Genomic DNA, 14,128 nt, shown 5'->3' on the forward strand with positions numbered 1-14,128 from the left:
GAGGGAGTCCGGGAAAAAGTCTGGAACTGCCTAAGAGGCAACAGACCATTGTTTCAGGGTGCGCGAGGAGAGGGGATTCAGAGCACCACCTAAACAAGCTCCAGAGACGAGTGCGAGCCGTGGCTATCAGCGTGGACCCCAGAGACGGGCATGAAATGCTAAGGCTGCTGCTGCAGCCACCAAGAAGCCTGTGTGCAAGCACAGGTCACTACTCACACCTCGCCTCCCGGGAGCCTGTGCAGCCCGCCACTACCAGGGTCCCGAGATCCAGGGACAACTTCCCCGGGAGAACACACGTCATGCCCAGGCTGTTGCAACATTATGTTGGCCTCTGCCGCTGCAGGCTTGCCCCGCATTCTGTACTCCTCCCTCCCCCTGGCCTGAGGGAGCCAGAGCCCCCTAATCAGCTGCTACTTTTTAACCCCGTCCTGCCTGGGAGGGAAACAGACGCCCTCAGGCGACCTAAACGCAGAAGTGGGGCCAAATCCAAAGCTGAACTCCAGGAGCTGTGCGAACAAGGAAGAGAAAGGGAAATCTCTCCCAGCAGCCTCAGGAGCAGCGGATTAAATCTCCACAATCAAACTGATGTACCCTGCATCTGTGGAATACCTGAATAGACAACGAATCATCCCAAAATTGAGGCAGTGGACTTTGGGAGCAACTATAGACTTGGGGTTTGCTTTCAGCATCAAATTTGTTTCTGGCTTTATGTTTATCTTAGTTTAGAATTTAGAGCTTATTATCACTGGTAGATAGGTTTATTGATTTGGTTGTTGCTCTCTTCCTTTTTTTAATATACATACATTTTTCCTTTTTCTCCTTTTGCCAGTGTGTATGTGTATCCTTCTTTGTGTGATTTTGTCTGTATAGCCTTGCTTTTGCCATTTGTCCTAGGGTTCTGTCTTTTTTTTTTTTTTTCAGTATAATTTTTAGCACTTATTACCATTGGTGGATTTGTTTTTTGGTTTGGTTTCTCACTTCTTTTTTTTTTACTTTCTAATTTTTTATTTTTAATAATATATTTTTAATTTTTATAACTTCATTTTATTTCTCTTTCTTTCTTTTTTTCTCCCTTTTCTTCTGAGCCATGTGGCTGACAGGGCCTTGGTGCTCCGGCCAGGTGTCCGGTCTGAGCCTCTGAGGTGGGAGAGCTGAGTTCAGGACAGTGGTCCACCAGAGACCTCCCAGCCCCACATAATATCAAATGGCGAAAGCTCTCTTAGAGATCTCCATCTCAACGTGAAGACCCAGCTCCACTCAATGACCAGCAAGCTACAGTGATGGACACCCTATGCCAAACAACTAGCAAGACAGGAACACAACCCCACCCATTAGCAGAGAGGCTGCCTAAAATCATAATAAGGTCACAGACACCCCAAAACACACCACTGCATGCAGTCCAGCTCACCAGAAAGACAAGATCCAGCCTCATCCACCAGAACACAGGCACCAGTCCCCTCCACTAGAAAGCCTACACAACCCACTGAACCAACTTTACGCACTGGGGGCAGACACCAAAAACGAGAACTATGAACCTGTAGCCTGCGAAAAGGAGACCCCAAACACAGTAAGTTAAGCAAAATGAGAAGACAGAGAAATACACAGCAGATGAAGGAGCAAGGTAAAAACCCACCAGACCAAACAAATGAAGAGGAAACAGGCAGTCTACCTCAAAAAGAATTCTGAGTAATGATAGTACAGATGATCCCAAATCTTGGAAATACAATGGAGAAAATACAAGAAACGTTTAACAAGGACCTAAAAGAACTAAAGAGCAAACAAACAATGATGAACAACACAATAAATGAAATAAAAAATTCTCTAGAAGGAATCAATAGCAGAATAACTGAGGCAAAAGAACAGATAAGTGACCTGGAAGATAAAACAGTGGAAATAACTACCACAGAGCAGAATAAAGAAAAAAGAATGAAAAAAATCAAGGAGAATCTCAGAAACCTCTGGGACAACACTAAACGCACCAACATTCAAATTATAGGGGTCCCAGAAGAAGAAGAGAAAAAAAAGGGACTGAGAAAATATTTGAAGAGATTATAGTTGAAAACTTCCCTAATATGGGTAAGCAAATAGTCAGTCAAGTCCAGGAAGCACAGAGAGTCCCATTCAGGATAAATCCAAGGAGAAGCACGCCAAGACACATATTAATCAAATGATCAAAAATTAAATACAAAGAAAAAATATTAAAAGCAGCAAGGGAAAAGCAACAAATAACATACAAGGGAATCCCTGTAATGTTAACAGCTGATTTCTCAGCAGAAACTCTGCAAGCCAGAAGGGAGTGGTAGGACATATTTAAAGTGATGAAAGAGAAAAACCTACAACCAAGATTACTCTACCCATCGAGGATCTCATTCAGATTTGATGGAGCAACTGAAACCTTTACAGACAAGCAAAAGCTAAGAGAATTCAGCACCACCACACCAGCTTTACAACAAATGCTAAAGGAACTTCCCTAAGCAGGAAACACAAGAGAGGAAAACACCTACAATAACAAATGCAAAACAATAAAGAAAATGGTAACCGGAACACATATATTGATATATACCTTAAATGTAAATGGATTAAATGCTCCAACCAAAAGACATAGACTGGCTGAATGGATACAAAAACATAACCCGTATATATGCTGTCTACAAGAGACCCGCTTCAGACCTAGGGACACATACAGACTGAAAGTGAGGGGATGGAAAAAGATATTCCATGCAAATGTAAATCAAAAGAAAGCTGGAGGAGCAATTCTCATATCAGATAAAGTAGACTTTAAAATAAAGAATGTTACAAGAGACAAGGAAGGACACTAAATAATGATCAAGGGATCAATCCAAGAAGATATAACATTTGTAAATATTTATGCACTCAACACAGGAGCACCTCAGTACATAAGGCAAATGCTAACAGCCATAAAAGGGGAAATCGACAGCAACACAATAATAGTAGGAGACTTTAACACCCCACTTTCGCCAATGGAGAGATCACCCAAAATGAAAATAAATAAGGAAACACAAGCTTTAAATGATACATTAAACAAGATGGACTTAATTGATATTTATAGGACATCCCATCCCAAAACAACAGAATACACTTTCTTCTCAAGTGCTCATAGAACATTTTCCAGGACAGATCATATCTTGGGTCACAACTCAAGCCCTGCTAAATTTAAGAAAATTGAAATCATATCAAGTATGTTTTCCGACCACAATGCTATGAGACTAGATACCAATAACAGGAAAAAAGGTGTGAAAAATACACACACATGAAGGCTAAACAACACACTACTAAATAACCAAGAGATCACTGAAGAAATCAAAGAGGTAATCACAAAATACCTAGAAACAAATGACAATGAAAACACGACAACCCAAAACCTATGGGATGCAGCAAAAACAGTTCTTAAGAGGGACATTTATAGCAATACAATCTTACCTCAAGAAACAAGAAACATCTCAAATAAACAACCTAACCTTACACCTAAAGCAATTAGAGACAGAAGAACAAAAAAACCTCAAAGTTAGCAGAAGGAAAGAAATAATAAAGATGAGATCAGAAATAATGAAAAAGAAATGAAGGAAAAAATAGCTAAGATCAATAAAACTAAAAGATGGTTCTTTGAGAAGAAAAACAAAAATGATAAATCACTAGCCAGACTCATCAGGAAAAAAAGGGAGAAGACTCACATCAATAGAATTAGAAATGAAAAAGGAGAAATAATAACTGACACTGCAGAAATACAAAGGATCATGAGAGATTACTAAAAGCAACTATATGTCAAAAAAATGGACAACCTGGAAGAAATGGACAAATTCTTAGAAAGGTATAACCTTCCAAGACTGAACCAGGAAGAAATAGAAAACATGAATAGACCAATCACAAGCACTGAAATTGAAACTGTGATTAAAAATCTTCCAACAAACAAAAGCGAAGGACCAAATGGACTCACAGGAGAATTCTAGCAAACATTTAGAGAAGAGCTAACACATATCCTTCTCAAACTCTTCCAAAATATAGCAGAGGGAGGAACACTCCCAGACTCATTCTACGAGGCCACCATCACCCTGATACCAAAACCAGACAAAGATGTCACAAAAAAAGAAAACTATAGGCCAATATCACTGATGAACATAGATGCAAAAATCCTCAACAAAATACTAGCAAACAGAATCCAACAGCACATTAAAAGGAACATACACCATGATCAAGTGGGGTTTATCCCAGGAATGCAAGGATTCTTCAACATACAGAATCAATCAATGTGATAAACCATATTAACAAATTGAAGAATAAAAACCATATGATCATCTCAATAGATGCAGAAAAAGCTTTTGACAAAATTCAACAGCTATTTATGATAAAAACTCTCCAGAAAGTAGGCATAGAGGGAACTTAACTCAACATAATAAAGCCATATATGACAAACCCACAGCCAACATTGTTCTCAATGGTGAAAAACTGAAACCATTTCCACTAAGATCAGGAACAAGACAAGGTTGCCCACTCTCACCACTATTATTCAACATAGTTTTGGAAGTTTTAGCCACAGCAATCAGAGAAGAAAAAGAAATAAAAGGAATCCAACTTGTGAAAAAAGAAGTAAAACTGTCACTGTTCGCAGATGACATGATACTATACATAGTGAATCCTAAAGATGCTACCAAAAAACTACTAGAGCTAATCAATGCATTTGGTAAAGTAGCAGGATATAAAATTAATGCACAGAAATCTCTTGCATTCCTATAAACTAATGATGAAAAATCTGAAAGAGAAATTAAGGAAACACTCCCATTTACCACTTCAACAAAAGAATAAAATACCTAGGAATAAACCTACCTAAGGATGACAAAAGACCTGTATGCAGAAAACTATAAGACACTGATGAAAGAAATCAAAGAGGATACAAACAGATGGAGAGGCACACCATGTTCTTGGACTGGAAGAATCAACATTGTGAAAATGACTATACTACCCAAAGCAATCTACAGATTCAATGCAATCCCTATCAAGCTACCAATGGCATTTTTCACAGAACTAGAACAAATATTTCACAATTTGCATGGAAACACAAAAGACCCCGAATAGCCAAAGCAATCTTGAGAAAGAAAAACAGAGCTGGAGGAATCAGGCGCCTTGACTTTGGACTATACTACGAAGCTACAGTAATCAAGACAATATGGTACTGGCACAAAAACAGAAGTATAGATCAATGGAACAGGATAGAAAGCCCAGAGATAAACCCACGCACCTATGGTCACCTTATCTTTAAAAAAGGAGGCACGAATATACAATGGAGAAAAGACAGCCTCTTCAATAAGTGGTGCTGGGAAAACTGGACAGCTACATGTAAAAGAATGAAATTAGAACAGTCCTTAACACCACACACAAAACTAAACTCAAAATGGATTAAAGACCTAAATGTAAGGCCAGACACAATAAAATTCTTAGAGGAAAACATAGGCAGAACACTCCATGACATACAACACAGCAAGATTCTGTTTCACCCACCTCATAGAGTAATAGAAATAAAAACAAAAATAAACAAATGGGACCTAATGAAACCTAAATGCTTTTGCACAGCAAAGGAAACCATAAACAAGATGAAAAGACAATCCTCAGAATGGGAGAAAATATTTGCAAATGAAGCAAATGACAAAGGATTTATCTCCAAAATATACAAGCAGCTCATTCAGCTCGATATTAAAAAACCAAACAACACAATCCAAAAATGGGCAGAAGATCTAAACAGACATTTCTCCAAAGAAGATATACAGATTGTCAACAAACACATGAAAGCATGCTCAAAATCACTAATCATTAGAGACATGCAAATCAAAACTACAATGAGGTTATCATCTCACACCGGTCAGAACGGCCATCATCAAAAAATCTACACACGATAAATGCTGGAGAGGGTGTGGAGAAAAGGGAACCCTCTTGCACTGCTGGTGGGAATGTAAATTGATACAACCACTATGAAGAACAGTATGGAGGTTCCTTAAAAAAGTAAAAATAGAACTACCATATGACCCTGCGATCCCACTATTGGGCATATACCCTGAGAAAACCATAATTCAAAGAGTCATGTACCACAATGTTCATTGCAGTTCTACTAACAACAGCCAGGACATGGAAGCAACCTAAGTGTCCATCGACAGATGAACGGATAAAGAAGATGTGGCACATATACACAATGGAATGTTACGTAGCCATAAAAAGAAACAAAATTGAGTTATTTGTAGTGAGGTGGATGGATCTAGAGACTGTCATAAAGAGTGAAGTAAGTCAGAAAGAGAAAAACACTTGTATTTCACAATATTGTGGAAAACCTTGTATGTTGCTAGCAGGAATATAAATGGTGCAGCCACTGTGGGAAACTGCATAGCATTTTCTCAAAAATTAAATTTAGAATTACTATTCCACTTCTGTATGTACCCAAAAGAATTGAAAACAGACTTGGATACCTGTACACTAATGTTCATAGCAACACTATTCACTCACAATAACCAAAAGGTAGAAACAACGCAAATGTCCATCTATAGATGAATGGATAAACAAAATATGGTATATACATACCATGAAATATTAGTTTTAAAAAGGAAGGAAATTCTGACCATGCTACAATATGGAAGAGCCTTGAAAACATTATGCTAAGTGAAATAAGCCTGTCAAAAAAGGACAAACATTATATAATTCCACTTATATGAGGTACCTAGAGTAGTCAAATTCATAGAGACAGAAAGTAGAATAATGGCTACCAGGGGCTGGGGGTGGGAGGAAGAAATGAGGAGTTACTATTTAAACTGTACACAGTTTCAGTTTAGGAAGATGAAAAAGTCTGGAGGTGGATGATGGTGGAAGCTGCACAACAATGCGAATGTACTAATGACATTTAGCTGTACACTTAAAAATGGTTAAAATAGTAAATTTCATGTATATTTTACCACACACAAAAAAAGAAGGCTAAAGCTGCCCTCTGTTACTCAATCTTTCTTGCATTGATTAAAGGAGACCTTTTTAGATGCTATAAAAACACGTACCTTTCTATAAAACAGTGCTAAGGACCCAGTTCTCTTTGGTTTGCTTATTCCAACTGAATGTACCTCTTGTGCTTTAGTCAAATGGGTCTGTTTTGGAGAAGCACCAATTAATGACTGAGCCGTAAGTGATACAGGACTCTCGACTTTGGACTCCTGAGTTGTATTCATGGAAATTGGTATCAGTGTGATCTCTCCAGCATCATTTGCAATACCTGAATGTACAAGCAAGAGTTCTTAGTTTTAGAAGTGTGTCCCAGAAAAGTTGTCAATTCTTCCTTCCTTGCTTCCTTCCTCCCTCTCTCCCTCCCTTCCTTCCTTTACTATCTATCTATCTATCTATCTACCTACCTATCTATCTATCTATCTATTTATGCATAGGAATATGTTAGAAGAAAGCCACAAAAATAGTAATTCTAGGTTATGATACTCTTATTTTCTATTTCTGCTCTGAAACAATAAAATTGTTCTTTTGAGCTCTAAAGGAGATGTTTTTAATCAATAAACAAAATTCTTCCTCAATGCACTTATTTGTAAAACTCAGATAAGAAAATAAAATAAGTCCTAACAAAGAGGGTTGTAAATTTATAAAATGTGAAAATTCAAAAAACAGTGCAGGCATACCTCAGAGATATTGCGAGTTTGGTTCCAGACCACTACAATAAATTGAGTATCATAATAAAGTGAGTCACATGAATTTTTTGGATTCCTAGTGCACATAAAAATTATGTTTATGCTATATTGCAGTTTATTAAGTGTGCAACAGCATTATGACTAAAAAACAATGTACATAACTCAATTAAAAAATACTTTGTTGCTAAAAAATGCTAATCATCATATGACAACAGAGGGTTGCCAGAAACCTTCAATTTGTAAAAAAAAAAAAAAAAGTATCTGTAAAGTGCAACAAAGCAAAGTGCAATAATACTAGGAATGCCTCTATAGGTTCAAAACAAAACAAAAGGGTGGAGCACAGAGGATCTTTAGGGCAGTGAAACTATTCTGTATAACAGTATAATGGTAGATATGTGTCATTAGACATTTGTCAAAATTCATAGACTGTACAACACCAAAGAGTGAACCCCAATGCAAACTATGGACTTGGGGTGATAATGATGTGTCCATGAAAGTTCATCAGTTGTAACACATGTGTCTCTCTGGTGCAGGATGTTGATGACAAGGAAGGCTCAATTTTGCCATGAACCTAAAACTGCTCTTAGAGAAAAAAAAGTATGGGTTCAGGGACTTCCCTGGTGGCGAGGTGGTTAAGAATCTGCCTGCCAATGCAGGAGACACAGGTTCGATCCCTGGTCTGGGAAGATCCCACATGCCATGGAGCAACTAAGCCCGTGCGCCACAACTACTGAGCCTGCACTCTAGAGCCCACAAGCCACAAATACTAAGCCCATGTGCCACAACTACTGAAGCCCACATGCGCTCGGGCCGCAACTACTGAGCCCTCGCGCCGCAACTACTGAAGCCCGTGTGCTGCAACTACTGAAGCCCGTGTGCTGCAACTACTGAAGCCCGCACGCCTAGAGCCCGTGTTCCGCAACAGGAGAAGCCACCGCAATGAGAAGCCCGCGCACTGCAATGAAGAGTATCCCCTGCTCCCCATAACTGGAGAAAGCCCATGCACAGCAACGAAGACCAAACGCAGCCAAAGAGAAAAAAAAGTATATAGGTTCAAGAAAAAATACTGGAATAATAAGACCATGTGATCAGTCCAATAAGACATTTCTTAAATTTTCACCCAACTCAGAAAAAATATAAAATAAATGCATCAAAATGTTACCATGCAATGGGATTGTAACTTTATGTCCTGTTGTCCCTGTTACTATGGCTGTGGCCATTGTTAGAAGACTTTGCCCAGGTGAAATTGATATATTTTCAGCAGTAATGCTTGAAGAAGGAGCAATTTTCAATTTTGTTCCTTCTGTTATGATCCTGTCCATAAGCATTTCCTTTGGGGGGTCTTCCCCAAAAAGTCTTCTCTTAGCACTCCCAGCGGTAGGAGAACTGTAGCGTTCATGGACAGAAATTGGAGACAATGGTTGCGTATCTAATAAAGAGAAAAATTTATAACAGTTTGACATGTATTCCAAAATAATAAGTCAGGTTTACTCACTCATTCAACAAACAGAGATTGAGTTACTATGCTAATAACATGGCCTCTGTCCTCATGGAATAATCGAGTCTAGTGGGAGAGAGAAGAATGAAGTAAATATTAAAATAAAATTATGGGGCTTCCCTGGTGGCGCAGTGGTTGGGAGTCCGCCTGCCGATGCAGGGGACGCGGGTTCATGCCCCAGTCCGGGAGGATCCCACATGCCGCAGAGCGGCTGTGCCCGTGAGCCATGGCCGCTGAGCCTGTGCGTCCGGAGCCTGCGCTCTGCAGCGGGAGAGGCCGCAGCAGTGAGAGGCCCGCGTAACGCAAAAAAAAAAAAAAAAAAAAAAAGGAAAATAAAATAAAATAAAATAATAAAATAATGAGAGCTCACCTTCCTGGTTTCTTGAACCTCTGCCTATATTAAAGAAGCAAAATATTAAGGGTAAAGTAGAAGGTGAGAAGTAGAATGTGGTGACTGCTAAATTTCAGTAGTCCAACTAGCTTCTGTCTCCCAATCTTATCTAGTAAATAACTCCTGATTAGAAGGAAAAATCAGTGATTTGGTTCACAATTTTGCCTTCACCACATGCCCACACTTCAAATAGTTTAAGGCAGTAGCTGTGGCTTTCTGATTTAGTAGAGGCAGAATCATCTTTTATAAGTCCACTAGAAGATAAAGATGAGTAGAAGTGTTATGACTCTGCTTAACTTGCCTTAATCTGAGGCATTAGTGTGTTGATCAAAAAGAAAGTAAAGTATGGATTAAACCTCTTTTCCAGTGCTATCCTTCTGCAGAAACTGCTCTCCTTTCCATCTCCACTAGGTGCAAAGCCTCTCCTAGCCAATCCTACATCTTTTCCCACCATTTCCCCCCTACTTCCCTCAACCCACTGTTTCTTTACAGGTATATAACATGTTTTTAAAGTAAAAACATTTCACTAATTATTTTTACAATTACTAGATAATTAGACAGCCATGTCATCTATTTTCAAAACATGTTTAAATGGTATAAAAATTACCTCTGGCAATAATTTGACAGCTCTCTGTATTACTGAGGTAAGTGAGGAATAGTCATGGTTTAATAAAAATCTCTCCATAATTCTGGAGGTTATAAAAGCAACTCTGACTCCCAGTCTTAGTAAAAAAGTGGAAAGTTCTATTGTAGCTCCCATTACCCCTTAACAGAAGTCTACCTGGATACCTTATATCTAAGAAAATCAATGCAGCCCTTGAATCTGACTTGGAATGTTCAGAGCTGACATTTCAAGGGAAAACTCATGTTATAGCCATGAAGTTAGCTGCAAGCCCCTTGAAATGATGCTCTGCCTAGCACAGTACTGGAAAAGCTGCAGTAGACAATAAAAATTTAACAAATATATAAGTTAATAAATTGTCTTTTTTCTCCCAGAGTCAAGGCTCAATATTATTGTTTTCTAAGGATTTTCCATTATTTGATTCTCTTGCCTGAACCCCTATAAGAAAATACCGTTTTCTTCTAATTATAAAAATAATATATCACCTGAATGTTCACAGCAGCGTTATTCATAAAAGCCAACAAGTGGAAATAATCCAAATGTCCATTAACAAACGAATGAACGAACAATATACAGTATATCCATACAATGAAGAATTATTCAGCGTAATGAAGTGTTGACACATGCGACAACATATATATCTTGAAAACATGATAAGTAAAAGAAGCCAATCACAAAGGTCACATATTATATAATTCCATTTATATGAAATGTCCAGTAAAGGAAGATCCATAGAGACAAAGAATAGATTAGTAGTTCCAGGGTCTTGGTAGAGGAGGAAATAGAGAGTGATTACTGTTGGATACAGGTTTTTTTTTTGGGGGGGGTGGGGTGATAAAAATGTTCTGGAATTAGATAATGGTGATAGTTGTATAGTCTTGTAAATATACTGAATTGTATATTTTAAAAGGGTGAATTTTATGCGATGTGAATTATATCTCAATTTTTAAAAGCTCACTGAAAAAACTCAAACGATACCAAAAAACTGTAATGAAAAAGGTAACACTCAAAATTCCACCACCAGGACAGAATTACATTTAGTGACCATTTCTTCATGATCTTAGTTCTGATATCTCTAGCCAGGCTGCAAACACACACACACACACACACACACACACACACACACACACACACACACATAACATATATTATATATATAATATATATTATACATACATACACATTATAGTCAGATACACACACATGCATACGCACAGAGTTCATGCTTTGTACAGTTAAAGTATGCATGAGTTTCAGTTATCATAGCATAAATTAACGACAGCCTTAACAAAAAGGTTCAGATTTCAGTTGCCATGGTATATTAACTGTGAGTAACTGCATAAACTACAAACTTTTCCCATGAGGATTTACATAAATCACTGTGTGAAAAATAGATGTGCATCATGATCAGTGACCAATCCTGTTACTTCTTTCAAAGTCTGTTGGTGATTGTTCAGGGCAAATCTGCTGGTTCAATTCATGCAGGCAGCAAAGCATATGGTTATGTTGTCTCCTTATTTCCCAGTGATAAACCCGCATTTTACAAAATAGACGAATGAAAATAGACAAATGAAAGAAGGAATGGCCCCCCCAAAAAAGTGAAAGTTCAACAAAGAATTGAAAAGTGATAATGCTGGAAGTGAAATTAAAATTGTTAATGAAGTTATAGAAGAAATAGCTGACCCTAGGAATGTTGACACTGCTGCTATTCAAGAGATTAGATATACAGCCAGAAGAGCTGTGTGAAGATGAGACTTATTGATATAAATGCGAAAAGTTGTTAAGATAAATAGGATGAAGACATCCAACAGGAAGTTATGATGGCAAAAAACTTCACTTTAAAGGAACTTTCAGAAATATTTCACAACACTGAAAGCACAAAGGATAAAATGTTAAGAGCTGGTCCAAACTTAGAAAGGAACACGACAGTTCACCAAGGCACAGGAAAGAAGCTCACTCAGTATTGTAAGTTATATGAGAAGAAAGTGGCAAGCACCATTTAAACTATTCTTTATGACTTTAAAAAACAAAACACTTTCATTCTCAATGTTTCCAATTGTAGTGTACTAAGTAAATATTTTTACTATTTTTAAATTTGTTTAAATATTAATAATTGACAGTAAGAGAGTTTTTAGCTTTGACAAGATTTTTAAAGGTCATAAAACAATCCTAATTATTCCCCTTGCTTAATGAAGACTGTTTTGCATGCACAGTGTGCACATTTTCATGACCTTATACTACGTGTAAAGCAAGACACACACAATTATAGTCCAAAAGTGGGTCTTGAGCTACCTTACTATATAACCTGAATACTTGTACATCTGAGGTTTATTCAGGGATATTGTCATCAGAAGATTTTAAGTGATTTTTAAAAATCCAAGAGTTAAATAATCCAGAAGATGCACACATCAGTTTGCTACACCACAAGAGAAAATAAAGAATAATGCACTAAAATCTTCCTATTAGTAAGGCTCAAATGAACTATTTTGAGAGAGCATAGATAAGTAATTTATTAGATGAATTTAATATCCCAAAGAGTTCTTTGTTCTGCTTTAAACATTTATTTTTCTATAAAGACTTAGAGATAAAGAATATAACTTTTATCACATTTGGAAAAGTAGGTATTTAGCTTAAATAGTTTTCCATTAGCATTGAGGAAAAGTTGTGTATATTTATGAAAAAGCCAAAATACTATTTCCACAATAATAGACATTGCAATTTAAAAAATAGATTAGATTCAAAATCAGAGTGGAAATCTTATTACTTTAATATAAAAAAGTATACAATGAGCCACACGGGGTATTGGCATAAACATTAATCCCGTTTCAAATCTTGATAAAAAAATTGTATTTCTTAATAATACGTTAGGCAAGACCTGAAATTTTCTCTAAAAAAAGATGTTTGTTATTTTTTCATTGTTTTACCAATGTTGAACCTACCCTTTCGAAGACTCCCACTGTCAGTCCGAACTTCTTTGACCCTTGGATGCATTAGAGGAGACATTGGCATCATGGGAAGATGTCCCTGTACATTTCCCCCATTTCCTGTTTCAAAATTATTTGGGAATATAACCTGTAGAAAACAAAAACCCTCTGCTTTACACACAGATAAACCCACTGATCAAAACATAACAGAAAAAATGAGAAAGAAAGTCTTCTTAACTTTTTACTGTTTTATTTCCCTGTCCTTCACAAAATATAACAGCTTGCATAAAGTGCTCAATAGTTAACATTGTTAAAGATATGTAAAGAGTTCAACTCACTTAATCTTATAATATATCTAGTAAAGTTTACTGACCACTAGAAGTAAACCTATGAGGTAGGCACTGCTATTCTTCACTTATGGATGAGAAAATTGAGGCTCAAAAATGTGAAATCTGCCCAAGGACACAGTACTACTAAATATTACAGCAAGGGCTTCAACCCAAATCCTTCTCTTTTAAGTTCATAGCTTTTTTTTCCCACTTCCCAATGGATTCCATAATGGAAATATTGATGAATACTGAAGATTGCCCAATTAATCATAGTCTGCTGCAAAAGACCAAAGAAGCATGGAAGAGAGGCTTTAAGAAATCATCTTTTCAGTTCTTCCTAAATCGTTCTTTCAGTTGTTTGAGATTAGAGAAAAACTCAAGAAGATTAATGAAGTATAAGGAGACACAGAAAAGCAAAGTAGGATGTATAGACAGGAGTTAAAAAAGAATAACACAGAGGTGAAGGGAAAAAACTCAATTTCTCATGATACTAAACTGTTAAATGTGCAATTTGTGTGCATTAGGTAGAAGCTTTTAATCTTTTTATTGTAAATACTACTAATTAAAAGTGTTTAATTCTTTATATGGATATTTAAAAAATTAAAAATGATGGGATTAATGGTTTCTTAGATCTGATACTGAAAGCACAAGCAACAGAAGAATAAACTGGATTCATCAAAATTTAAAA

At 37.1% G+C, this 14,128-nt stretch overlaps 1 protein-coding gene across 6 annotated transcripts in view; it reads right to left on the minus strand.

Annotated features, from left to right (window-relative positions):
• Positions 1–14,128, minus strand: part of RBL1 (RB transcriptional corepressor like 1) — an 82,172-nt gene that overhangs the window by 33,410 nt on the left and 34,634 nt on the right. For all 6 annotated transcript variants that reach the window (XR_012326284.1, XM_019950758.3, XM_019950757.3 and 3 more), the window contains 3 exons: positions 13,127–13,259; positions 8,839–9,105; positions 7,047–7,258 (listed from right to left, as the gene is read on the minus strand). Coding sequence is in view for 5 of the 6 variants with exons in the window: in XM_019950758.3 (XP_019806317.2) it covers positions 7,047–7,258; positions 8,839–9,105; positions 13,127–13,259 (612 nt within the window). In the remaining variant the exon portion in view is untranslated. The remainder of the gene's footprint in view (positions 1–7,046; positions 7,259–8,838; positions 9,106–13,126; positions 13,260–14,128) is intronic.

This window comes from Tursiops truncatus, chromosome 15 (assembly GCF_011762595.2).
Source record: "Tursiops truncatus isolate mTurTru1 chromosome 15, mTurTru1.mat.Y, whole genome shotgun sequence".
NCBI lineage: Eukaryota > Metazoa > Chordata > Mammalia > Artiodactyla > Delphinidae > Tursiops > Tursiops truncatus.